This window comes from Muscardinus avellanarius, assembly GCF_963383645.1.
Source record: "Muscardinus avellanarius genome assembly, chromosome: 10".
NCBI classification, from domain to species: domain Eukaryota; kingdom Metazoa; phylum Chordata; class Mammalia; order Rodentia; family Gliridae; genus Muscardinus; species Muscardinus avellanarius.
Window position 1 is genome coordinate 16453434 of NC_137796.1, and position 27380 is coordinate 16480813.

Below are 27380 nucleotides of genomic sequence, written 5' to 3' on the forward strand. Positions count from 1 at the left end.
TATTAAGAGCCGGGCGTGGTAGCACAGACTCGTAACCCCAGGACTCGGGGGCTGAGCCAGGAGGATCCCAGGTTTTAGGCCAGTCTTGGCAACTTAGTGAGGCCCTATTTCCAAATAAGAAATAAAATTGGGCTAGAGGTAGAACTTGGAGGTAGAATATCTCTGGATTCGATCCCCAGCACAAAAATATAAACTATGATACCCATTAAGTGGGAAAGTGCTGAACAATATATATTGTGTTATCATTTGTGTGTATATGTGCACACATGCGTTTCTCAAAACATTTACAAGCTGGGCGTGGTGGCGCACGCTTGTAATCCCAGCATTCGGGAGGCTGAGACCTGGAGGATCGCGGTTCACGGACAGCCTCAGCTACTTAGTGAGGCCCTCTGCAACTCAGTGAGACCCGGTTTCAAAATAAAGAATAAAAAAGAGGGCAGGGGGTGTAGCTACAAGGCCAAATGCCCCTGGGTTCCATCCCCAGACCCGCAAAAAAAAAAAAAAAAAAAAAAAAAAAAAAAAAAAAACATTTACAGGCATATTCTTATTTATTCAAAGAATATCTTTGGAAGAACCATAGGAAACACAAGAGTGGCCACCTCTGGGAAAGGAACTAAAGGCTGGCAAAAGAGGGGGGAACAATTCCTTATGCTGGTTAAGTTTCCAAACTTTGAACGTTTTAATAATGAATATGTACTATGTTTGAAAATAATTATTATGAAATGGTTGAGTAAGGAAAGAAAGAAAGCAGAGCCCTAAGGCATGTCGCTGCAGAAGCACCTCCAATCAGCACTCCGTGGATCGGACGGTTCCTGCAGCTGGGACGCATCTGCCACCGGAGGAGCCCGACCAGGAGATGGAGAAGTAAGAAAGCCAGATACCCTGGCATTGACCAGCTTTCTGTGTCCGTGTGTGTATTCCTCACTCTCAGGGACTGTATCGTGTACAGCCACACACCATTCAGTACCCTTCTGCTCAAGGACGACCATATATATGATGGTGGTCCTACAATGTACTCTGCCTAGTGATTTTTTTTTTTTTTTTTTTTTTTTTTTTGCGGTTCTGGGGATGGAACCCAGGAGCATTCGACCTCCAAGCTACACCCCCTGCCCTATTTTTTTTATCCTTTATTTTGAAACCGGGTCTCACTGAGTTGCAGAGGGCCTCACTAAGTAGCTGAGGCTGTCCGTGAACAGTGATCCTCCAGGTTTCAGCCTCCCGAATGCTGGGATTACAAGCGTGCGCTACCACGCCCGGCTTCCCTAGTGATATTATAGCCATCTTGGCTTATGTAAATATACTCTGTACTGCAGATGCGCTTCTCTGACCACATCCTACCCTCAAGCAACACAGAACTGCATATACACGTTCTCAGAACACGAGAACTTCACCTTACAGGTCAATCTGCCCCATCCCGGCTTACAGTCTGAAGAAATTAAATTTAGACATTTAGCTCCTGGCCCAGAATCACCTGGTGAGTGGGTAACAGGGCACGCATTCCAGCATGACAGGACTCCGAGAAGAAAAGCGGCCTGTCAGCGACGAGGCCTTACATTGCCCTCGTGCCGCAGAGAACTGCTGCATCTGACGTGTGGGCTCCGTTTAACACAGCCGCCACTCTCTGGCCTTTCATCCCGGTTATTCGACATACGCGCCTCATCTCCCCTCAAAGACCGCACTCTTCCTGAGAGTGAGAGCAAGGCTGCTTTCCTCGGGCTCCCTACTTACACTTCCCAGTCCCCTGCTCCAGCGCCCTCTCTGCTCGCGTTAGCCCTCTTCCTTGGGTGCCCCCCACCGCAGCCAGAGTGATCACTCCTCTGTCCTGGCCCACAGCCCCTGCGGTCTCAGCTGCTCCACCCTCGGCCACCATGCAGCTGAGCTGGCACGTAGCTGAGATGTTTCCAACTTCCAGAAAGAACAGAGGATTTATTTTTTCTTCTATACACTATCCACTCTGCTAAGCAAAACAGCAAAAAAATTTTTTTTCTTTTCTTTATTATACTAAGGATTGTACCCAGGGGCTTTTTTTAATTTTTTTTTTTTTTGAAACAGGGTCTTCCTAAATTGCTGAGGGTGTCGCTAAGTTACTGAGGCTGGTCTCGAAACTTTGATACTCCCATCTCAGCCTCCCAGGTACTCTGATTACAGGGGTATACCAGCACACCTAGTACACAACAGCTTTTGAAAATAACTATTCAATAAAGCTAATAATCTAACAAAACAAAGATAAATAAAATAAAATCACCTGGCATTTATGTAACACCATCATTTGCAAAACATGTTCTTGAAAGAATTTTTTTTTAATTTTGGATAATTTTATAAATATGGGAAAAGTTGGGCATGATGGCACACACTTGCAATCCCAGTACTTGGGAGGCCGAGATAGGAGGATCACAGGTAAGCGGCCAGCCTCAGCTACTTAGTGAGGCCCTCTGTAACTTAGTGAGACCCTGTTTCAAAATAAAGAATACAAAATAGAGCTGGGGTATAGCTTGGAGGTAGAATGTCCCTGGGTTTTCCCAGTTCCACAAAAAAAAAAAAAAAAAAGAAAAAGAAAAGAAAAAACTGACATGGTGGTACACACTGTGATCCCAGTACATGGGAGGCTGGGATAGAAGGATCGCAGGTTCACGGACAGCCTCAGCAAGTAATGAGACTCTCATCAACACTGTTTCAAAACCAAACATAAAATTGGAAGCTGGGCATGGTGGCACACACTTTTAATCCCAGCATTCAAGAAGCAGAGACCAGAGGATGGTGGTTTGAGGATAGCCTCAGCTACTTAGGCCCTTCGCAATTCAGTGAGTCCCTGTTTCAAAATACAAAAGACTGAAAAATAGGGCTGGGAGTGTAGTTTGGAGGTGAAATGCTCCTGGGTTCCATCCCCAGGACCACACAAAAACATAGATATATAGATGATAAACGGATTAGATGTGAAAAAACGGAAAACCTGGTTTCCCCTTCACTCAATTTCTTCTGACATGACTACCTTATACAATGATGGCACAGTTTTCAAAGCAGAGAACTTAATTAGTACATCCTGATTAGCGACACTCCAACCTTTGGGTTTGCCAGACTTTCACTAGTTGTTTCGATCTAGGAGCCTTTCACTGCCCTTAGCAAACGTCTTTCTGAGCTCATTTATCCTCCCGAGTGCTTCCAAGGAAGCTATTGCTCCCATTTCACTGAAGACCAACTGAGGGTCCTAGGAGGTGCGCTGAGGAAGGCAGCGTGCAGCCAGGCAGAGAAGCACCCACACGCAAAGCCAGGACCCCGAGACGTACCCCGAGAAGCTGGGCTTGGAGGCTCATGCCTGAAATCCCGGCACTTGGGAGGCTGAGACAGGAGGATCACAGGTTCAAGTCTAGTCTCAGCAACTTAGTGAGATCCTGTGTCAAAGCAAAAAAGTAAAAAGGGATAGGGGTGGCCGGGAGTGGTGGCGCACGCTTGTAATCCCCGCATTTGGGAGGCTGAGACAGGAGGATCGTGGTTCGCAGACAGCCTCAGCTGTGAGGCTGAGCAGTGAGCCCTCTGCAACCTAGTGAGACCCTATTTCAAAATAAAGAATAAAAAATAGGGTTGGGGGTGTAGCTTGGAGCTAGAATGCCCCTGGGTTCCATCCCCAGTACTGCAAAACAAACAAACAAAAAAAGGCTAGGAGTGTAGCTCAGAGACAAAATGCCCTGCACACACACACACACACACACACACACACACACACACACACACGAGAAGAGGGTGCGGGAAGATGGCGCAGATGGCTCTCTGTGTGGGTAGAGAAGCTGGGCAGCGGGTCGTTGGGTAGGGAGGTAGATGGCTGCCAGCAGCCTCTGGTTTGAGCAACAGTGGGTGTTTCACAAAGCTCCATCTGTGATGTCGGTAAAACGCCGACTTTATGAATCACATATTCATTCAGGACTAAGACGTGCTGTAGTCACGGCCAAAAAAAAGTTCAGGAATTGGAAACTCTTTTTCTTAATCCTCGGCACAGGCCAGCTCGCTGTGCGTTCCCAGATGTTGAGCTGCGCGTGGTGGAGCCGGGCTCCTGCTGTACGCACGGGCCTTTCCATCCCCACTCGGCCACATGGAAAGCGACCGCCAACAGCGAAGGCCTTTGCCACGGAAGACAGGCTCCCGCCATGGTAGAGACCCACAGGAGAGCAGCCAGAACCGCTCACGTGTGAAATGCAACCCACCGCACTTGCGGTGCAGAGGCTCGGGCAGCTCCACGCGAGAAAAACAGAACTAGAAAGATGTCATGACTAGCCAGCGTGGTGGCACAGGCCTCTAATCCCAGTACCTGGGAGGCTGAGACAGGAGGATCGTAGGTTTAAGGCCAGCCTCAGAAACTTAGCAAGGCCCTCAGCAGCCTAGGGAGCCCTGTTTCAAAAAGTTAAAAAAATAAAGGCTGGAGGTAGCTTGGAAGTAGAATATGCTTGCAATCAATCCCCAGTGCCAAATAAATAAATAAATGATTTCATAACTAGTGTGGCATAAGATGGGTGAGGCTTATACAGAAAGTGTTAAATCATATGGGAAGAAAGGAAAGGAACTTAAAAATGAACAAAGCCGGACCCTGATGACAAAGGGATAGGAAGATTAAATTCCTCCCTGCTTAATATATAGATTACTGCAATTCCCACTTATATCACAGCAAGTTTCTAAAACTTCAGGGTCTAAGTTTTTTGGAGGGTGGTTCTGGGGATAGAACCCCGGGACATTCTACCTCCGAACCACACCCCCAGCCCTATGGTTTTATTCTTTTTTTTTTTTTTTTTTTGGTGGTACTGGGGTTCCTGGAAGCCCTTCTACCTCCGGGCTACACTCCCAGACCTATTTTTGCATTTTTATTTGGAAACAGGGTCTCCTAAGCCAGCCCGCGCGGCTGGCTTCGAGCCTGCGCGATCCTCCTGTCTCCGCCTCCCAAGCGCGGGGATTACAAGCGTGCGCCACCACGTCCGGCAATGGTTTTATTCTTTAAAAAAAAAAAAAAAAAAAAAACAGGGTCTTACTGAGTCACAAAGGGCCTCACTAAGTAGCTGAGGCTTTCCGTGAACCTGCAATCCTCCTGTCTCGGCCTCCCAGATGCTGGGGTTACAAGCATGCGCCATCACGCCTGGCTGATTCTTTATTTTTGAAGCAGGGTCTCACTAAACTGAGGAAGGCCTCATTAAGTAAGTGAGGCTGGCTGTGAAGGTGCAATCCTCCTGTCTCAGCCTCCCAAGTACTGGGATTAGAAGTATGGGCCACCGTGCATGGCTTTAAAGTCTGAATTTTGTTTTGAAAATCTATGAACTATCAAAAAGAAAAAGTAGTAAGGCAGACTTAGCCCTCCCAGACACTGAAGAGGCACACTGTACTCTAAGTAATCAAGTCACATGGGGTTTGCTCAAAACAAGAAACACACGTCTCACTGAATAAAAAAATATGAAGGCTGAGACAGGAGGACTGCAAGTTCAAGGACAGCCTCAGCTACAGAGCAATACTCTCAGCAACCTAGCGAGACCCTGTCCCAAAACAAAAGGCTGAGGGTACAGCTCAGAGGCAGAATGCCCCTGGGCTCAATCCCACTACCAAAGAGAGAAAAAATTTACACACACACACACACACACACACACACACACACACGTATATATGATAAGACATAAGCACACCTAAACTGACAGTGAGAAAAAACACCGTTCCATTGATGTCTCTGTGATACAGGATGCTGGTAGGGAAAACAAGTAATCTAGGGCTAGGTATACAGCTCAGCGGAACAGAGTTTGCCTCGCACGCACGAAGCCCTGGGTTCAGTGCCCAGCAGCAGAAGAAAAACAAGAGGGAATGGAATGGGAGCAGACTATGTAGACCATGAGGTAGCACTTAATACTAACAGCAAAACTGATAAACCAGTATTTATGAGGTTGCAGAAAAAAAAAAATTAAGTGGTGGTATACACTTGTAATCCCAGTACTTGGGAAGCTGAGACAGGAGGAGCATAGGTTGGAAGCCAGCCTCAGTAATTTAGTGAGGCTGTCAAGAAACTTAGTGAGACCCTAAATAAAAAAATAAGGGACTTCCGGGAAGATGGCGACCGAGAAAAGCGGGGCTTAAGAGCCCCGCTAACAACCAATCTCCATTACCACAAAATCAGCGCCTTTCATAGCCAGAAAACACCATCACCAGAGAAACAAAAAAATCACCAGGCTCCAGAGAGAAAGCGGACTGAGAACAGAGCTCAGAGCCACAGAGGAGATACACCGGCCTCACGCCCGAGACCACAGCAGCAGTGCCATACTGCCGGTGGCAGCGGCAAATTCACCGAATGGCTACAGCAAGCCGAGGTGAGCCGCTGCGGAACAGCCAGGCGGGATTTTTCAGCGCAGGGAGCATCTAAAGCTCCCAGTGGCTGAGCTCAGCACACGCTGCAGGGATTCAGAGTGGAACTCAAAACCAAGAAGAAATACGCCAGCCTCACGGCCGAGGGCGTAGCAGCGGCGCCATATTGCCACCAGCGGCAGCAGCAGCAAATTCACCAAGTCCAGTACAGCTACATCTGCAAACTCAAGAACAGTGAGTCAAATTGCGGGCCACAGAGGAGAAATCCCAGTACTGTACTCCCTGGGACTTGACCCAGTGGGGGAGTGGCGGTGGCAGAGATATCACACCATAGGAGAACGTGCAACCTGGTACCCCCCATAGTTTAAAGCAGCCTCTATCGACTCCATGGGTCGGAGACTCTGTGATACAACCCAGTAAAGGAGTAGTGGGGTGTGAGATACTACTGACTCGAGATCCAGAACACCTTAAGTGAAGTCATAGTGACCCAAGGGAAGAACCCAGAGAAGGCACAAACTTCCAAAATCATGGGAAAGAGGAATAATACTGGAGCAATGAATGCCCACAACCCCACAACATCAGAACCCGATAAAACAGAAAATCAGAGATTTCTAGAAGATCAAATCAGGAAAATAACTGTAGAAATAATAGAGGTGCTTCGAAAAGAATTCAGAGAGAGCCAAAAAGAGATAAAGGATGCAATTAATGAAGTAAAGGCCTCAATTCAAAGCACAAACAACCGATTAGACCACACGGAGAACAGAATCTCGCTCTTAGAAGATGATCATTCCAAAAATGAACGCATAGTTTCTAATCTAGAAAAAAATATCCAACAGCAGGAATCTGACATTGAAGAAATATGGGCCCATTTTAAGAGAGCTAACCTAAGAATAACTGGAATAGAGGAGGGAAAAGAAAGTGAAACCAAAGGGATCAACAATCTCTTCAAGGAAGTAACAGCAGAAAATTTTCCAAACACAGAGCAAGAGGTTGATACACAGGTCCAGGAAACTTATAGAACTCCCTTTAGACAGGATCGGAGAAGAGGATCCCCACGCCACATAATTGTCAAAATGACCAATGTGGAAGCCAAGCAGAGAATCTTAAAAGCAACAAAAACAAAGGGCCAAGTGACATTCAGAGGCAAACCAATTAGAATCACTCCAGACTTCCCAAACCAAGTCATGAGAGCCAGAAGGGCTTGGAGTAACATATTCCAAACTCTGAAAGAAAACAACTTCCAGCCAAAAATTTCCTACCCAGCAAAACTCTCTATCAAATTAGATGGAAAAATAAGAAGCTTCCATGACAAACAGAAACTGAAGGAATTTATGTCTTCAAAACCAGCGCTAGAGAAAATACTCAAAGAGATTAACTACAAAGAAGAAATAGGTAACACACACCAGAACCAGAGAAACAAGAGTTTCCATCCAACAGACAACTAAGATTGGTTATCTGTGGAGATTCATTATTTATGTTAGTCTTTTACCTATCTCTAAATGGTATTGTTTGCCTTTATTGTTGTTGTTTAGGATTTCTAGTTGGAATATTAATATACCTTCAGATATAGCATTTGGAAATATTTTATTTCATTCTATTAGTAACTTTTAACTCTGTTTACATTGTCTTTGGATATACAATATTTTTTTTATTTTTTAGGGAGTTTGTATACTCTTCTGTTGCCTGTGCCATTGAAATCATATCCAAGAAATCACTGCCAATTTCAATGTTGTGAGGTTTTATGACCCAGATTTTCTCCTAAAAGTTTAGAGTCTTAAGATTTATATTTAGGTCTTTTATCTATTTTGAGTTAATATTTATATATGGGATTAGGTAAGGGTCCAATTTTATTCTTTTCCATGTAATTATTATTTTTCAACAATATTTAGTTAAAAGATTATTATTTCCACCACCAAATGTTCGTGGAAACCTTGTCAAAAATAACTTGACAATATAGGGAAGAATTCAGCTCTAGACTTTTATTTAACTCCAATGGTTTATATATCTGCCTTTAGAATAGTACTACACTGTTTCAATTATTGTAGCTTTATATGGTTTGAAATCAGAAAATATATATCTTCTAGCTTTGTTCTTTTTCAAGATCGTTTTGGGTATCTAGAATCCATATTCCATATTAGGATAGATTTTTTTTCTGAAAAATAAATATATAAATATATGATAGTTTCACCTAAAAAAATAGAAAAAAATATTCTCTGGTAAGAAAGAAAGTAAAAAGAAATATTGAAATGTTATCTTTAAGTCATCAAAAGCTTGGTATCAGACAAATGAAATTGTTATGAGAGATTATCATTTTTAATTTTGGATAAATTGCTATAAGACTAGATGTCAACCACTAAGCCAAGCATGGGAGGGAGGGATGGGGAGAGAATGGGGTGGGGATCGGGTGGGGGCTGACTGGGCGATGTGTGCATGTATGTCTACAAAAGTTTGTATCCCACTATGATGTATGACTACAATGTACCAACAAAAAATAAAAAAAATTAAAATTAAAATTAAAAAAATAAAATAAAATAAAATAGGGATGAAGGTGTGGCTCGGAGGTAGAATGTCCCTGGGTTCAATCCCAGCAGCCCCACACAGAGAACAGCAATAATAACAACAACAGTTCTTATATATCACTTATAAAAATTTATACTGCATTGGCCATATAAATGATCCCCTTGGAAGGCAATCTGATAATACATATTAGATTTCATTCTTAAAAATTCATATCATCTGACGTAAGAACCGCACTCAAGAGCTGCGTGCACTGGGACATGCTATACTCTCAGCTAGTAGACAGGCCGAGGCTGGAAGACTCCTCAAACGGAGGAGTTTGAGGCCAACCTAGACAACAGAGTGAGACCCTGTTCTAAAAAAAGCAAAAAAAAAAAAAAAAAATTCACTCAAGAAGAAACAAGCCTGAGCTGGGCGTGGTGGTGGTGGTGGTGCACGCCTATGATCCCAGGACTTGGGGGCTGAGAGGGGAGGACTGCAAGTCTAGGAGGTCGTGAGGCTCCCAGCAACCGGGTGAGACCCTGCTTGAAAATGAAATAGGGCTAGGGGTGTGGCTTGGAGGTAGAGCGCCCCTGGGCTCAACCCCCAGTACAATTTAAATAAGCAAATAAACAATTAAGTAAATAAAGGCAAGACTCTGCATCTTACAAGTTGTTGTGAAGAATAAATTGTATACAACACCTAGAGTGTCTGGCCTGGTGCCCAGCATATAGGTTCTTATCTTTATAATTCTATATAGTCATAATTGTGCGGCATGGATCTATGTTCGTATTTACCTCATTATTTTTATACATGCCTCCATATATCTATGTGGTCTGCGTGTTTAACATTTTAAAAAGAAAATTTAAAAAAACTCAGCCAGGTGTGGCAGTACAGGCTTGTAATCTAGTATTTGGGAGGCTGAGACAGGAGGAACTCAAGTTTGAAACTGGCCTCAGCTACTTCGTGAGATCCTATTTCAAAATAAAAGACCTAAGCCAGGCGTGGTGGCGCACGCTTGTAATCCCAGTATTTGGGAGGCTGAGACAGGAGGATTGCAGGTTCCTGGCCAGCCTCAGTTACTTAGTGAGGCTCTCAGCAACTTAGCGAGACCCTGTTTCAAAATTAAGAATAAAAAACAGGGCTGGGGGTGTAGCTCAGAGGTAGAATGCCCTTGGGTTCCATTCCCCAGTTCTGAAAAAACAAAATATAATAATAATAATAATAATAATAATAATAATTATAATAATAATATTATATATTATAATAATTATATAATAATAATAATAATAATAATTATAATAATAATAATATTATAGTAATAATAAATAAAAGAACTATTTTTATATTTTATTTGCCATAATTGATTTAGCTATCTGGCTAAACTGATTTAGCCCAGCTGTTCTAATTTTATTTATTTATTTTGCGATACTGGGGATGGAACCCAGGGGCATTTTACCTCTGAGTTACTCCGCCAGTCCTATCTTTTTATTCTTTATTTTGAAACTGGGTCTCACTGAGTTGCAAAGGGCCTCACTTGAGTAGCTGAGGCTGTCCGTGAACCGCGATCCTCCTGTCTCAGCTTCCCAAATGCTGGGATGACAAACGTGCACCACCACACCTTGGCTGCTCTAATTTTAAAAGTGAGAAAACGAAGGCCTGGCAAGTAGATGGGCCTTATGCACATGCTACACACAAGAAGTGAAGATCCGACCGCAACCAGTGTGACCGACGTGCATGGAAATCATATTTAAGGGAGAAATAACAGATGTGATTTTTGGGAGGTAAAGTGCTCAATAAAGAATCAGAAAGTAAATCATTCCACACAAGTCTCAATGAAGTGCTATACCATTAGTCTATTTCTCAATACCACCACTTCTAAAACCTAGAAATATTATATTTATAGAGACAGGCTGCCATTCACTTCTGTCTTATAAAAATGAACACTTCGCAGTTGTGACAACATGCAAAAACCACCTGGCGCTCTGGCTCGGCGTGCAGGTCTGCACGCGGAGCTGCCGCGGGAGGCCTGTTAAGTGAACCCCGTGTCTCTGCACTCCTCAGCCGCTGGCCACCGCCACCATCTTGGAAGCCGTCCTCACCTAACAGCAGCTCGTTGAGGGATGGAGACATCCTAATCCCTCTGTACTGCGCTGCCTAGGAGGGGAGCTTCTTCCTGCTCCCCCCAGCAGAGGGGAGGCCTCCCTGCGCCCTTTAGACCGACATGGAAGAGCTTCTAAAGTCCAGGCTGCCTGGGAGGGAAAAGGGGACGTGACCACAGCAGAAGGGGAGACAGAGGTGGAGGCCAAAGCCTTAGTACTTCAGTGGACAGAAACCACCCTTTGCACATGGGTTTTAGGACCAGTTTGAGCATTCAGAAACACCACTGTGAAACACTTCCACGGCCGTCCACAGTTAAGAGACACTTGGCTTTCTTCTTTCATTTATTTATTTTATTTTATATTTGCAGTACTACCCCGAGCTATACCCCTAGCTCCCCCCCCCCTTTTTTTTGGTGGTACTGGGGATGGAACCCTTTTACCTCCGGGCTACACTCTCAGACCTATTTTATATTTTTATTTGGAAACAGGGTCTCTTAAGCCAGCGAGGCTGGCTTCAAACCTGCTCAATCCTCCTATCTCTGCCTCCAAGTGCGAGGATTACAAGCGTGTACCACCATGCCCGGCTATTTTTTTTTTTTATTATTATTCTTTATCTTGAAACAGATAAAGAATCTGAGCTACACTCCCCAGCCCTATTTTCTTTTTTAATTTTTTTTTTTGTGTGTGTGTGTGTATGGGTCTGGGGATGGAACCCAGGGGCATTCGACCTCCGAGCTACACCCCCTGCCCTATTTTTTATTCTTTATTTTGAAACCGGGTCTCACTGAGTTGCAGAGGGCTTCACTAAGTACATGAGGCTGGCCACAAACAGTGATCCTCCAGTCTCAGCCTCCCGAATGCTGCAATTACAAGCGTGCACCACCGCGCCAAGCTAACACCGTTTTCTAAGAGCAGAACATACACTGGCCTCATGAAACTGCATGTGGGTCTCCATAACACAGCCCACAGCTGACGGCCGCAGCTGCCCTCACGCAGACGGGCAGGTCCTCACACGCGATGCAGTGACGCGCCACGACAACACTACGTGACGAGACTGTGCAGCTCTGCATCTCCTGTTCTCAGTGCCACACACTTGTGCCGTCACGGACACCACCACAGATGATCTCACTGGTGCCAACTTAAACACTGACATTCCTACCCGCAGCCTATGGGAGCAAATGTCCCATCTCTTCCCATCTGCCCCAAATTAAGACAAATGGCCAAAGGATAGGGCGTTAAAGACTTGATACGAAGTTTGGGAGATAAATGTGGTTGTTTCTTTTCTGACATCGAGAGAGAAGGCAGGATAAACATTTATTTGCTTTGAAAAAAAGACCTTTCCTTCCCACTTAGAGGGAAGCAGGGCCGAGTGCAGAGCTCCACTTTCAAGTGGACAGGACTAAAGGATCCTTCGAAATAGGGACCCTTGCTGGAATGGAGACGGCACAGACCCCTGGGGTTGGCTACACCCCGGTCAGGATCCACTCCCCTCAACAGCGCAGCCATCGGACATCTTTGCGGTAAGAGTAAGAAAATTCTTTTTTAAATGAGTTTGTATGAGCTGGGTGTGGTGGTCACACATCTATAATCCCAGTACTTGGGAGGCTGAGACAGGAAGATCACAGGTTCAAGGACAGCCTCAGCAAGGAGCGATACTCTCAGCAACCTAGTGAGACCGTTTCAAAATAAAAAACTTAAAGCCTGGCGCTATGGCTTATGCTTGTAATCTCAGTACGTGGGAGGCTGAGACAGAAGAATTGCAGGTCTGAGGACAGCCTCAGCAAGTAGTGATACTCTCATCAACGTAGCAAGACCCTGTTTCAAAATAAAAAGGACTGGGGTATAGTTCAATGTTAGAGTGACCCTGGGTTAATCCCCAGTATTACAGAGGAACATTTTAGAAATGTGCAGTAATAGGTGTGTGGTCCACTCCTGTATCTCAGTACTTGGGAGGCTGAGGTTGGAGGATCACAGATTTGCAGACAGCCTCAGAAACTTAGGAAGGCCTTCTAAAACTTAGTAAGACTTTGTTTCAAAATAAAAAATTTGCTGGGCATGGTGGCACACACTTGTAATCCCAGTACTTGGGAGGCTAAGACAGGAGGATCTCAGGTTCAAAGCCAGCCTCGGCAACTTAGCAAGACCCTCCACAACTCAGTGAGCCTCTGTTTCCAAATAATAAAATCAGGCTAGAGGTGTACCTCAGAGGCAGAATGTCCTGGGTTCAATCCCCAATGCCACTCACAAATATAAATAAAATTAAAAATTAAAAACAATATCTGGGGGTGTGGCTTGGTGGTAGAATGCCCCTGGATTCAATCCCTAGTACTAGAAACAGAGAAGAGAGAGGGAGGGAGGGAGGGAGGTAGGGAGGGAGGGAGGGAGGGAGGGAGGGAGAGAGAAAGGAAAAAGAAAAAAGAAAGGTGCAGTAATATGGAGAATAACCTGGCTGCCCAGAGTACGCCAGAGACCAGAGAAGACGAGCCTGGGAAAGACTTCAGGATTCAACTCTCATCGACAGTCCTGGAGCCTGCACTCGCCGCCCCGCGCTCCTCGCCGCCCCGCGCCCCTCACCACCCGTGCTCCGGCACCTAGCCCCTGCATTCCCCGAGCCCGCTCAGCTCACCTGTGCCATTGGCCAGGCCACTGTGGCCTGAGGTCTTGATGGGCTGGCGGTGCCGGTTCCTAGAGCCAGGGCTCTGCTCGCCAGTGGCCGGGGTCGCTCTAGATGAACCACCTGAGTGTCTGTGTGTCCTGAGGGCCAAAGCACAAAGCAGACAGACATAAGTCACTGTGAAGAAGGAGGTCTGAGCTACCAAGTCATCGTACTCCCTGTCTTGCTACTTATTGGAAACAAGACCTTTAATAGCCCCTCTCGTCCTGGACTCCACAGAAGCTGGCTCCCAGCAGAGACCCAGGGCAGCTTCCTTCTCCGCACAAGCCCAGAGGCAGCTCTGTGTAAACTTTTCCACTTGAAGTAAACAAACCCAGAGCGAATTACCGCACATCTGAAATAACCAGCAAAATAGCCTATGAGCATCACATTTTTTTTTTTATTGGGCTGAAATGTTAGAAGTAAACAAGGACCGCTGGACAGGTTACAGGTGACATGTTCCTCCCATTAGGCAAAGAGAGCCCCAACTTCTCCGAATTGATTTTCTCTGTAGCTAGACAGATGATCCCCTTGGAAATGGAAGTCAAGGGGTGTGAGGCAACTCTAGGAGATGCGCATGGTGATGTGTTTTACCTAGAAAAGATGACTCAAGGACCCATCCCAGCACTGAGCACCAATGCACAAACGGAGCTGAATCATAAGGCAACCGTGGGGTCAAGCGGAAGCCCGAGCTGATGCTGCAGAGCGGGCCTGTGGCTCGCCTCCGCTCCCACAGTGGAACGACTAGGCCTCCCTGCTCCCCCCTGCGCTGCTCCGCTACCTAGGGATTATACACTGCTTTGCGACAGTGAGGTGGTTTAAATACCATCCAGTGCGGAAAAGACCACCCTCTCTAGGCAGAGAAACAGGCTCAGAAGACATCAAATATGACATGACATGGCGCAGGCAGATGAATATAAGCAATAAAGACAGTAACAACGGTCCCAGGAGTGTATAATATTTATTAAGCTGTAACACTGTGTTCCAGGGCTCTGCGCTTTATACGTATTACCTCACTGAACACGGTCACTCTCAAGTAGCTGTTATTACCCCCCCTTTACAGATAAGAAACAGACACCGAAGTTCATAGAAAGTAAGCCATGGAGCCAGGCCTGGTGGCGCACGCCTGGAATCCCAGAACTTGGGAGGCTGAGACCAGAGGGTCACAGGTTCGCAGCCAGCCGCAGCAACATTGTGAGGCCCTATTTCAAAATAAAGAAGAAAGAAGAAGAAGAAGAAGAAGAAGAAGAAGAAGAAGAAGAAGAAGAAGAAGAAGAAGAAGAAGAAGAAGAAGAAGAGAAGAGAAAAGTAAAGAAAGCCGCAGAATATAGACTCACGTCTGGGCAGTACAACTTCAACAGCCTGTGCTCTTAGGCCGGGGATGGGCGAACTTCACTGACTTCCTCATCGGCCATTCTACTGGCCACTTGGCCGGCAGCAACAGCACAGCCCGTGACGCACCCTTGCTGGCTGAGAGCACCCGCACCCGCTGCGGCAGCCGGCGAGTGTGGACCGGTGTGTCGAGGCAAGCCTGCGGCACCAGGCATTCCAGACAAGAGGGCCGTACACCGAGATGTTAACAGGGACCATCCCTGGGCACTGGGAACACGGATGCTGTGGTTTTGCTGTGTACTCCTCTAGACTTTCCTAGCTTCCTTTATGGAGCTTGTGTATCTTCAAGGGAAGGGGAAGAAAACCATAAATTTGTTTATTTATTTATTTTTGCAGTACTGAGGATGGAAACTGAGAGGCATTCTATCTCCTAGTATTATTTTATTTTTTATTTTATTTATTTATTTATTTATTTATTTATTTATTTATTTTGCGGGTCTGGGGGTGGATCACAGGGGCATTCTACCTTTAAGCTATACTCCTAGCTCTATTTTTTTTTTTTTCATTTGAAAACAGGATCTCACAAAGTTACTGAGGGTCTCACTAAATTGTTGAGGCTGGCCTTGAACCTGCAATCCTCCTATCCCAGCCTCCCAACTACTGGGATTACAGATGAACACCACCATGCTGGGCTTAAAACCACAAATTTAAAGACAAACAAAAAAGTTTTGAGCAAAAAAAAAAAAAAAATATATATATATATATATATATATATATAGAGAGAGAGAGAGAGAGAGAGAAGAAGAAGAAGAAGAAGAAGAAGGAGGAGGAGGAGGAGGAGGAGGAGGAGGAGGAGGAGGAGGAGGAGGAGGAGGAAGAGGAGAAGGAGGAGGAGGAGGAGGAGGAGAAAGGAGGGGAATATCTTAGCCAATTCTGGAGTCCTTTGTACCTAAAGACTATGAAGCACTCAAAAACAGAGGGTATGGCTAAACTATGGAAATAAAGATTCAATTTGGACTCTCTTTTTTCCATCTTATTTTTCCCTGGCAAACTCCATAAATCAAGAGCTGTCAACTATACCTCAGAGAAAAATATTTCAGAGTCCCCACTTCCCGGGAAGAAACATTAGCTTTAAGCGCTTTACCACAAGTCCTCCCCGAGCGCAGGGGAGCAGGGTGGCTCCAGAGCAAGGCGGGCCTGGCAACCAGAGCGGGGCTCGAGGGGTAAGACGGCTGGTGCGAGGCTCATGTGGACCGACTCCTGACAGGAGCAGGGAAGGCCACCTTGACTTGAAGTCACAGCTCTGGGCAGCGGGCCGGCCCCGGCCCAGCCCTGCAGTGTGGCGATGCGGATGGACCCGACCGCATCCAGGGGCCGGGCTCCGCGGCCCTCTGCAGAGCGGCTGGGTACGCCAGGGCGAGGCCCCTTCCTCTGCAGGCTCCTCCGCCCTTCTGCGAAGGGCGTGCAGGCAGAGTTAAGAATGCTTTCAGACATGTTTAACCACTAATGATGGTGCAGGCTTACGACTGAATGACAGGCTGGAGCGGGGCCGGATTAGCCCTAAACCAGGGGCAGCTGGGACCACTTTGCATGAATTGCTGCCTCCCAGCCGCGGCCACCCGCCGCCTCCCCCACAGCCACACGTGCCCCTTCCCCGGGTCTCCCCGCCGCGAGTATGGAGTTTGCAGTTTTGCTAGAAGATACTCCGGGGGAGAGAAGGCCTCACAGAAAGGACAGCCTCTGGAGCCATAAGGCCTAACACCCTCTCGGCACTCCTCAAAGATGAGGTCCTGGAGAGGCCTCTCGGCTCTCGCCGGGTACTTAAGCTTTAACAACACAGTGCTTGCCTCAGTCCTCCCTGTGCCCCGACCTGCAGGGCCTTGGGTCCCTCGGGACACAGTGCCTGGCCCTGTGGAAGGTCCCTGAAAGGCACTCAGCCATCATGTACATGCGTGTGCACACGTGTGTGTGTGTGTGTGTGTGTGTGTGTGTTTTAATACAGATGGAACCCAGGAGCATTCTACCTCTGGGCTACACCCCAGCCCTATTTTATTTTTTATTTGGAAACAGGGTCTCACTAAGCTGTGGAGGGCCTAAGTAAATGAGGCTGGCCCCAAACTTGTGATCCTCCAGTCTCAGCCTCCAAGTCCTGGATTACAGGCGTGTGCCTCCACACCTGGTTCCCAGACCTGTTTTACTTTTTATTTTTAGTATTTGTGTAGGAGGGTACTAGGGTGGAACCCAGGGGCTTTCTACCTCCGAGCTCTACTCCCAGACCCATGCTATTCTTTATTTAGAAACAGGGTCTCACTAAGCTGCTGAGAGCCTCACTCAGTAGCTGAGGCTGGCTTCGAACCTGTGTGATCCTCCTGTCTCAGCCTCCCAAGAGCTGGGATTATAAGCGTGCGCCATCATGTCCGGCTTTTTACTTTGTATTTTGAAACAGGATCCCACTAAGTTGCAGAGGACCTCAAGCTGCTGAGGCTGGCCTTGGACCTGTGATCCTCCTGTCTCGGCTCCCAAGCACTGGAATTATAGGCACATGCCATCATGCCTGGCTCCAACCACTGTGTTCTGAGCGCTAAGCCCTGTTCTAGGGCTGGTGACAAAACAAAAGGGCCCTGACCTCAAGGGCCGGTGACTTGCAAATTGCTCAGACCCGCCTACAGCTCCATGTGTGAGAGCCGCTGGGCTGGTCAGGCCTTGCTGCCTGCCCAGCCTCGCCACCTCCCTGTGGCCTGGACGACCATCGCCACATGTGCAACTGTTTACGTGGAAAATTAAGTAAAGCAAAAGTTTCTTTCTTTGGTCTAAAAAAGGACGACTTGATTCACAGCAACGTGGATAGGCCTGATACTACTGAACTATGTGCTTCAATATGGTTCTGATGGCAAATTCCATCATCTGCTTTTTTACCCCAATTTTAAAAAAAGAAAAAAAAGAAGACAAATGAGAGCGTTGATAAAGTAAGTAAGAGGTCTAAAAAGAAATAATTCTCAGCCGTGTGTGGCGGTGCAGGCTTGTAGCTGAGATAGGAGGCTCACAGGTTCGAGGACAGCCTCAGCAAATAGTGAAACTCTCAGCAACCTAGGGGAACCCTGTTTCCAAATAATAAATAAAATTGGTCTGGGGGTGTAGCTCGGAGGTAGAATGCCCCTGGGTTTAATTGCCAGTAACACACACACACATAATTGACTCAAGCCAGCAAACAATTGTTTTGCAAATTTAAAAAGAATTTAAAATTTTGGGTGACACAGGATTTGTTATTGGCAAGTCTACTAATACACTTAACGTAGAAACTGATAATATTGTTGTTATTATTATTATTATTATTATTAATTTGGTACTGGGGATTAAACTCAGGGGCATTCTACCTCTGAGCTACAACCCCGGCCCTTTTTATTTTTAATTTTCACTTTTTTAAAATGGTCTCTCTGGGTTGCTAAGGGTCAAACCTGATATCCTCCTCTCTCGGTCTCCATGGCTGAGACTAGATTATGGGTATACGCCACCACTCCTGGCTAGGCTGAGGCAGGAGTATCACAGATTCCAGGCCAGCCTCCGCAATTTAGCGAGGCCCTTAGCAACCTAGCAATACTGTTTCAAAAAAATAATACTGTTTCAAAAAAATAGGCTGAGGCTCAGAGGCAGAATGCCCCGGGTTCAATCCCGAGTGCCAAAAGTTAAAATAAAAAAACAATTTATTCCTATAACTCAACCAGTACCACAACAACTAATCCAATTTTTTTTTTTTTTTTTTTTTTTTTTTTTTTTTGGTGGTACTGGGGTTCCTGGAAGCCCTTCTATCTCCGGACTATACTCCCAGACCTATTTTTACATTTTTATTTGGAAACAGGGTCTCCTAAGCCAGCGCGCGCGCGCGGCTGGCTTCGAACCTGCGCGATCCTCCTGTCTCTGCCTCCCAAGCGCGGGGATTACAAGCGTGCGCCACCACGCCCGGCCAACTAATCCAATTTTAAAATGGGCAAAGAGCCGGGTGTGGTGGCACATTCTTGCAATCCCAGAACTTGGGAGGCTGAGACAGGAGGATGGCCAGCCTCAGCAACTAGTGAGACTCTCATCAACCTAGTGAGACCCTGTTTCAAAATAAAGTATAGCTCGGAGGTAGAATGCCCGTGGACTCAATCCCCAGTGCCACAAAAATAAATAAATGAATAAGTAAATAAATAAAACGGGCAAAAGATTTAGAGAGACAGTCTCCAAAGATGGCAGGCATATAAATGGCCCACAAGCAAGTGAGGATGCTGAACTTTAATCCTGGTTGGGAAATGTAAAGCAAATCCCCAGGACACTTTGTAGCCATGAGGATGGCTCCTATCAAAAGAGCAGAAAAATAAGGAGTGTTCACAGGACGTGGAGAAACTGGACCCTGTGTGCTGCGGGTGGGAACGCTACGTGGTGAGCCGCTGTGGCGAATGGTGTGGTGGTCTTTCAAAAGATTCAAAACAGAGCTGGGCTTGGTGGCACACGCTTGTCATGCCAGCTGCTCGGGAAGAGGTGGAGACGACCCTCCAGGGACGGGTGAGTGATACAGAGAAGGGGGCAGGGAGACACGAAGGAACTGAGACGTGCTCCAAACGGGCTCACGAGGCCGCGCCAAGCGCGAAAGCGCTTGTGAAGTTGATCCTGCAAACTTGGAGTTTGTTTATTATTTATTTATTTATTTATTTATTTATTTATTGCGGTACTGGGGATGGGACCCAGGGTCATTCTACCTCCAAGCCATACCCCCAGCCCAATATTTTGAATCTTTGATTTTGAAACAGGGTCTCACTGATTTGCAAAGGGCCTCACTAAGTAGCTGAGGCTGGCCTCAAACCGCGACCCTCCTGTCTCGGCCTCCCAAATGCTGGGATTACAGGCATCCACCACCATGCCCAGCTGCAAGCATGATATTTAGAGTTACCAACTCAGTCTCAAACAACATGATGGCTGCAAGTGTCTGTGAAAAAGGCCAATGGGGAAGAAATCTGGAGATAAGCAAAAATATCCAATTAAGTACCACCCCAAAGGAGCACCTTTGTGGCTTCATCAAAATTAAGAACTCCTATTCTTCCAAAGACGTGTCAGAAGAGAAGATATTCCATAGACTGCAAATATGCAACTGATAAAAGACCTGTCCAGAACATTTAAAGAACTCTTCAAACTCAACAGTAAGAAAGCAACCTGAATTTTTTTAAATAATCAAAAAATTCAAACAGACACGTCACGAAAGATCTGCAAACACCAAAGAAGCACAAGAAAGATGCTCGATGTCATCAGTTCTTAGGAAATCAAATGAGAATTAGAATAAAGTCAGGGTGGTGGCGCACGCCTGGAATGCCCTACTAGGGAGGCTCAGACAGGAAGCTCACAGGTTTGAGGACAGCCTCAACGATGTAGCCACGTAGCGACAGAAAGTCTCAACAACCTTGCAAAATTCTGTTTCAAAACAGAAAGTATAAAAAAAAAGGGCAGTGGGTAGAGCTGGGAGGTAGAATGTCAATGAGTTCAGCTGCTAGTACCACCCAAAGAAAATGAGGAGATACCTTTATGTATCTGTTAAAATGGACACAGGCTTTTTGTTTGGTTTTGGTTTTCTGGTGGTACTAGGGAGGGGCATTTTAACCTCTGAGATACACCCTCAGACTAATTTTAGTTTTTTATTTTGAAACAGGGTCTAAGTTGCTGAGGGCCTCATTAAGTTGCTGAGCCTGGCCTTGAACCTGCGATCCTCCTGTCTCAGCCTCCCAAGTAATGGAATTATTTATTTATTTATTTATTTATTTATTTATTGCGGTACTGGGGATGGGACCCAGGGGCATTCTACCTCCAAGTTACACCCTCAGCCCTATTTTTATTACTAGTATTCTTTATTTTGCGTTGCAAAGGGCCTCGCTAAGTAGCCAATGCTGTCTGCAAACCCAGACCCTCCTGTCTCAGCCTCCTAAATGCTGGGATTACAAGTGTGTGCCACCACGCCCAGCTTGGGCATAGTCTTTTAAAAAGTACAATAACAAATCCTGCCAAAAACACAACGTAAACTGCGCATTCTGGTGCACACTTGTAATAGCGGTAGGGTAGCTGAGACAGGAGGATAGCAGGCTCACGACCAGCCTTGGAAACTTAGGGAGGCCCTCTGCAATTTAGTGAGACCCTGTTTCAAAATAAAGGGTAACAGTGCTGGGGTGTTGCTCAGAGGCAGAACGCCCCTGGATTCGATCCTCAGGACCCCCGCCCTGAAAGAGAAGCCATTTGCGTGCATCCGCCGCTACAAAAACAACCCGCCAAGTGAGCTGAGAGGAAAATAAAAGTGAGCCATGGTTTTGGACGGCAGGCAGCCTGTGGTGAGAGAGTACACCGCAAGGTGGAAAACAAGGATTCTGATGTAAACAAAGTCCAGGAGCCCGTCGGCATTTCTATATTAGTGAACACGAAGATTCTCTACACTGCGGGACCCGTCCCTCCCGCATGTGGAGGATTCAGAGCTGGGCCGCATGCGCTGGCGCAGATTCGGAATCTCAGTACGTGGGAGACTGAGACAGGTTCAAGGCCAGCCTCGGCTACTTAGTGAGGCCCTCTGCAGCTTAGTGAGATCCTGCTTCAAAATAAAGAATAAAAATAGGACTAGGGGTGTAGCCTGAAGGTAGAATGCCCCTGGGTTCAAGCCCCAATACTGCAAGGAAGAGGAGGAGATGATGATGATGATGATGATGATGATTATTATTAATGGCTGAATACCAGAAGCAAGCATACCCATCCATCACAGTAAAAGAGGCCCAGGAGTTAGAAGGGCGGCCCTCTGACCTGACACTGAGACCTGATGGTGTTAAGTTCAGGAAAGGCGAGCTCCGGCCTAACAACTGATGATTAGTTTTCCTCCTTTTTTTTTTTTTTTTTTTTCTGGCAAAAATAAACACAGACGTTAAAATTACCTAATATATCTAATTCGGACAATCAGACTTGGTCTTTGCCTGGGATTACTAGAACCAAGAGGGCGCTCATCCTCAACTCCATCCCTCTTCCAGCACTGGTCATTGTCTTTTAATAGCAGCATGAAAAAAAAAAAAAAGAAAGAAAACTCAACAACTGAGTGCAGCTGGGCCGGTCTCCAGCAGACAAAACCAGCAAGGAGCAGGCACTCAGAATAGAAGCACGGAAAAGAGTAAAAGGGACTTGGTGACGGGAAGAGAAACGGTCCCCGCCATTCCGAGGGACCAACAAGCCAGCCGCCTCCCACCATCCCAGTCTGGGTTCTGCTTCCTCACTAAAATGCATATTTAAAAAAAAAAAATAGAGGACAGGAGGGGTGAAAAGAGAGGTGAGCTGAGAAAGGCTCAATTATCGTTAAAACAGGGCCATTCTAGTCGTTTCCAGGGTCATTTACGGCTCCATTCCACACCCTCCCTCTAGGTTACCAGCCTCACAAATGACAGAGAAGGGAAAAACAAAACTGCGGCCGGCCTGCTCTAAGTCACAGAAAGACAGACGGCCCACTCCTGCCCAGCCCGAGCACGCAGAGCCACTCTCAGGCCTGCTCTAAGTCACAGAAAGACAGACGGCCCACTCCTGCCCAGCCCGAGCACGCAGAGCCACTATCTAGGTGGTGGAAGCCCGGGTGGACTCAGAAATTCATCCTTAGAGACAATATACGAGCCGGGCCTGCTGACAAGAGGATCGCAGGTTCGCGCAGCAACTTAGTGATGTCCTCTGCATTTACTGAGACCCTGTTTCAAAATAAAATAGGGCTGGGGTGTGACTCCAAGGTAGAATGCCCCTGGGTTCAGTCCCCAGGACTGAGAGAGAGAGAGAGAGAGAGAGAGAGAGAGAGAGAGAGAGAGAGAATGAATGTACAGTAAATTGTGATTCGTCTCATCTAGTTCCAGGTTGTTCACTGGGTCTAAGTGGAAAGAACCCGCCAGCGCGCCCCCAATCCTGGAAGAAAGCCAAGCTTCAGAGGGAATGTGTTTGCGTGCTCCGCGGAGCATCTGACGGCCCAGGGTCCTGGAACAGAGGGGCCAGCAGCCGAGTCGTCCTGTGACCTGAGACCATGGAACCTGAGTTACGAGGGCACGGGAGGCTTCCACAGCCGAGGAGACAAGGCGCGCGGGCCAGCGACCTCCCCTCACATCGCCAAGGGATTCGCGTGGGGCTGGCCTGGAAAGAGCTTCAGAACACCAACTCTTACAGGTGGCTCACCCTCGCCCTGCTGCTCTCAGATCATGTTGAACCTGGCCGCCCCGGCCTCCCATGCAGTAAGCCCCAGGCCTCAGGATCGATGGAGAAGGTCTGCCTCACTGTCCTCCAACTGCACGTCAGAAATATTCAGGATAAGCCGAGCATGGTGGCGCACGCTTGTCATCCCAGCATTTGGGAGGCTGAGATGGGAGGATCACAGTTCGAGAACAGCCTCAGCTACTTAGTGAGGCCCTCTGCAACTCAGTGAGACCCTGTTTCAAAATAAAGAATAAAAAATAGGGCTAGGGGTGTAGCTCAAAGGTAGCATGATCCTGGATTCCATCCCTAGAACCACAAAAAAAAGAGAGAAATATTCAAGATAAAGCAGTGTATCTGTACGGAGCATGTACAGATGTTTTTTCCTTTTTCTTTTCTTTGTGTGTGTGTGGGGGGGGGCTGAATCTAGGGGCACTCTACCTTTGAGCTACACCGCCAGCCCTGTTTTATTTTTTACTTTGCAACAAGGTCTCACTAAGTCGCTGAGGCTGACCGCAAACCTACGATCTCCTGTCTCAGCCCTTGAAGTACTGGGATTCCCAGTGTGCGCCGCTGCGCCTGGCTCGATCCAGTCATGTCAGTAACAGTCTGTCATCACAGCGGCTTGCATCCGTGCTCCCAGCTACTCGAAAGGCTGAGGCGGGAGTGCTGTGTGATCCCAGAAGTTTAAGACCTGCCTAGGCAACATAGTGAGACCTGTTTAAAAAAAAGGAAAAGAAAAAAGAACAAAAACTCTGCTCAAAAGCCCGGCGTGGTGGTGCTCCCCTCGGTACCTGGGAGACTGAGACAGGAGGCCCACAGGTTCAGTGGCAGCAGGTAGCAAAACTCTCATCAACCTAATGAGACCCTGTTTCAAAATAAAATAAAGATTGAAAAATGGGGCTGGAGATGTAGCTGGGAGGGACAATGCCCCAAGTTCAATCCCTAGTACAAAAAAAAAACTATGACAAAGGATGGCTTTCCAAGCCTATCGGGTGTTAAGTGTATCTTCCATAAAGGCTAGGTCTTAATGGTATGTGAGATCATCCTATAGTCTCAGGGCCTAGAAATAATCATTTCATTAGACTCATATATTGTACCTATGTCATCTCCAAATCCAATTTTGTGTGTGTGTGTGTGGTACTGGGGATGGAACCCTTCTCTGGGCTACACTCCCAGGCCTATTTTATATTTTTATTTGGAAACAGGGTCTCTTAAGCCAGCAAGGCCGGCTTCGAACCTGTGCCATCCACCTCCCAAGTGTGGGGATTATAAGCGTGTGCCACCATGCCCGGCTCCAAATACTAATTTTATCTGGCATGTTTTTGTTTCGTTCTGGATATAATTTTCAAGCACACTTCAACAGGTAAAGACTAGCTAGGTAATTTTCAAGGGAACTGAGAAAGAGATCTTCTCTGGTAGGCCAAGTTTCTAAAATGATCTCTCCTCTCAAAGCCCCCCCTAACCTAAATGGGTACGGTGGTGCACACCTATAATCCCAGTAACTGGGAGGCTGAGGTAGGAGGATTGCAGGTTTGAGGCCAACCTCGGCAGCTCAGTGAGACTTTCGGCAACTTAACAAGACCCTGTCTCAAAAAATAAAAAGGGCTGAGGCTTAGAGGTAAGAACACCCTTAGGTTCAATCCCTATTACCCCAAAATAAAATAAAACAAAATTTAAAAATTAAAAATAATACGACTGTAGAAAGGCCCCAACGCAACTCTGCTGGTGACCTTCTCGTGGTCTAGGTCCCAGGGCCCCATCGAGTGCCGGCGCTGCTCTCAGGGATCCAGCGTCCGTCACAAAGGGGCCGCGCTGGGTGCTCGCGTCCTTTATGAGTCACGCACTTCCAAGATTCAGCAGTCCCATGGGAAGCTGAGCGACCGCGTTAGCAAGCTACTGCTATCCTGAGAGGGCAAGGAAGGTTCTTTTCGGGTAGCAGGAGAACACGGGCTTTACACAAACAAGACTTCATCTCCGCTTCCAACGTCAACCTTACAGCGGCAAGCACTGAAAAGAGACGAGATTGTTCAATACGGAAAACTGCTCAATATGGAAATATCAATCCTGGGAGGCAGCGATGGATGAGACGAGGGATTCCGCGGCTGGTGGAAACCCGCCACGCTCCTGGCGCCCCGGCAAACCTGGGAAAGAACAAGGCGGCTCTGATTCCGAGTCCCCGCACCCGGAAACCTGCAGACCTCGGGGGGGCAGGCGCCGAGGAATGTCAACCGCCCCGAAGTTCTGGCGAGCGGGCGGGTAGCAGGTAGACGAGGCTCTCTCCACTCTCCACTGCACAAATATTTACTGAGCCGCTGCTACGTGCAGCTAGGCACAGCCTAGGTGCCGCTGGGAACAGGAAGAGTGAGCGCACACAGCCCCGCGCCGCTCCCCAGGAGTCTCCAGCTCGTCATTCTTCTTCAAGTGGAGAGAAAAATGTATAATCTGATTTAAAATAAAACTTTGAAGGGGGGCAAGAGTATCAGTGGTACAGTGTGTGCTTAGTGTGATCAAACCCAAGGGCACGGCCGGGCGTGGTGGCGCACGCTTGGAATCCCAGCATTCTGGAGGCCGAGACAGGAGGATCGCGGTTCGCGGGCAGCCTCAGCTGCTTAGTGAGGCCCTCTGCAACCCAGTGAGACCCTGTTTCAAAATAGAAAAGAATAAATCATAGGGCTGAGGGTGTTGCTCAGAGGTAGAATGCCCCTGGGCTCCATTCCCAGTACCTACTGGAAAAGAAAGAAAGAAAAAAAAAAAAAAAAAAACTCCAAAGGCAAAGAATAAATATATATGTTTATATATATCTATATATTTTATTTTGTTTTGTTTTTGTGGTACTGGTTGAACCCAGGACATTCTGTCTCTGAGCTATACCCCAGCCCTTTTATCTTATTATTTGGAAACAGAGTCTCACTAAGTTGCTGAGGCTGGCTTCGAACCTGTGATCTTCCAGTCTCAGCCTCCCAAGTGCTGCTGGGATTACAGCATGCTTCAGTACACCCAGCTAAATACTATATATTTTTAAAACAAAGTTTTAGGTAAAATTTTAAGAAAAAGAACAAAATCAACCTAGTCCTAATCTCCCTTTCATAAAATGACAGTATTTGCACCATTAGTTTCTTTAAAAGAAAAAAAAAAAGAGTCCTCTCTGCATTTGAGGGTCTAGCTCGGTGGCACATCATTTGCCTAGCTTTCACAAGGCCCCAGGTTCAATTCCCAGTACTGCAAGAGAAAAAAAAAAAAAAGAAAAGAAAAAAAGAAAAAAAAAAAATATATATATATATATTTTTTTGGTGGTACTGAAGTTCCTGGAAGCCCTTTTACCTCCGGGCTACACTCCCAGACCTATTTTTACATTTTTATTTGGAAACAGGGTCTCCTAAGCCAGCGCGCGGCCAGCTTCGAACCTGCGCGATCCTCCTGTCTCTGCCTCCCAAGCGCGGGGATTACAAGCGTGCGCCACCACGCCTGGCTGAAAAAAATAATTTTTGGGGGGGTCATTTTGTACTTCAAGCGTTGTATTGCTGGACACAGTGGCACATGCCTGTAGTCCATATACTTGCAGGCTGCAGCCGGAGGATCACAGGTCAGTCGGCCTCAGCAATTTAGCAAGGCCCTCAGCAACTTTGTGAGACCGTATTGCAAAAAAATAAAAATAAAGAAATGCTCCAATCCCCAATACAAAAATTAAACTAAAACTGTACCTTCAAAGGCCATTCATAAACAAAGCAGACCCAATGCAATGCATACAAGTGCTGTGAGTCAGGAAAAAGCCCAACAGAGTGTGCAGTCGAGGGCATGAGCCCTTGCTCCGTCACCACCACACGCAGAACCTGACACTCGTCACCAAATCAGCGGCGCCAAAGACGGCTCATCAGCACTCTTCTTTGGGAGGCAGGCTCATCTCAGGCTTCGCAGGGAGGAAAACGAGAGGCAGGCAGAAATCAAAAGGAAAAAGGGTGAAACCACCCCACAGATCCCCAGAGTCACAGGGAACGTAAGCAGGCCCGTTGTCACGGCGTAAAGACAAGATAGAGCAAACATCATTCCCGTTAGAAATCCACTTAAATGCTGTTGCGAGAAACACCTCCTAAAATACCAGGACCAAGATGGCTGAAACTAAGTGGAGGGGGACAGTAAACCAAGCAGACCCAAACAAAAGGCGGCCGGGGTAGCCACGCTAACGCTAAACCAAATGGATTCCTAAAACGATTTCTTAAATCAAGGTATAATTTACATACAGTAAAATCCACCCTTTGATG

At 46.7% G+C, this 27380-nt stretch overlaps 1 protein-coding gene across 1 annotated transcript in view; it reads right to left on the reverse strand.

The window, feature by feature from the left end:
• Positions 1-27380, reverse strand: part of WWP2 (WW domain containing E3 ubiquitin protein ligase 2) — a gene marked incomplete at its 3' end in the record, with an annotated part of 125831 nt that overhangs the window by 45431 nt on the left and 53020 nt on the right. Inside the window, exon 6 of the mRNA XM_080702167.1 lies at positions 13546-13673. Within this exon, the coding sequence (XP_080558293.1) occupies positions 13546-13673 (128 nt within the window). The remainder of the gene's footprint in view (positions 1-13545; positions 13674-27380) is intronic.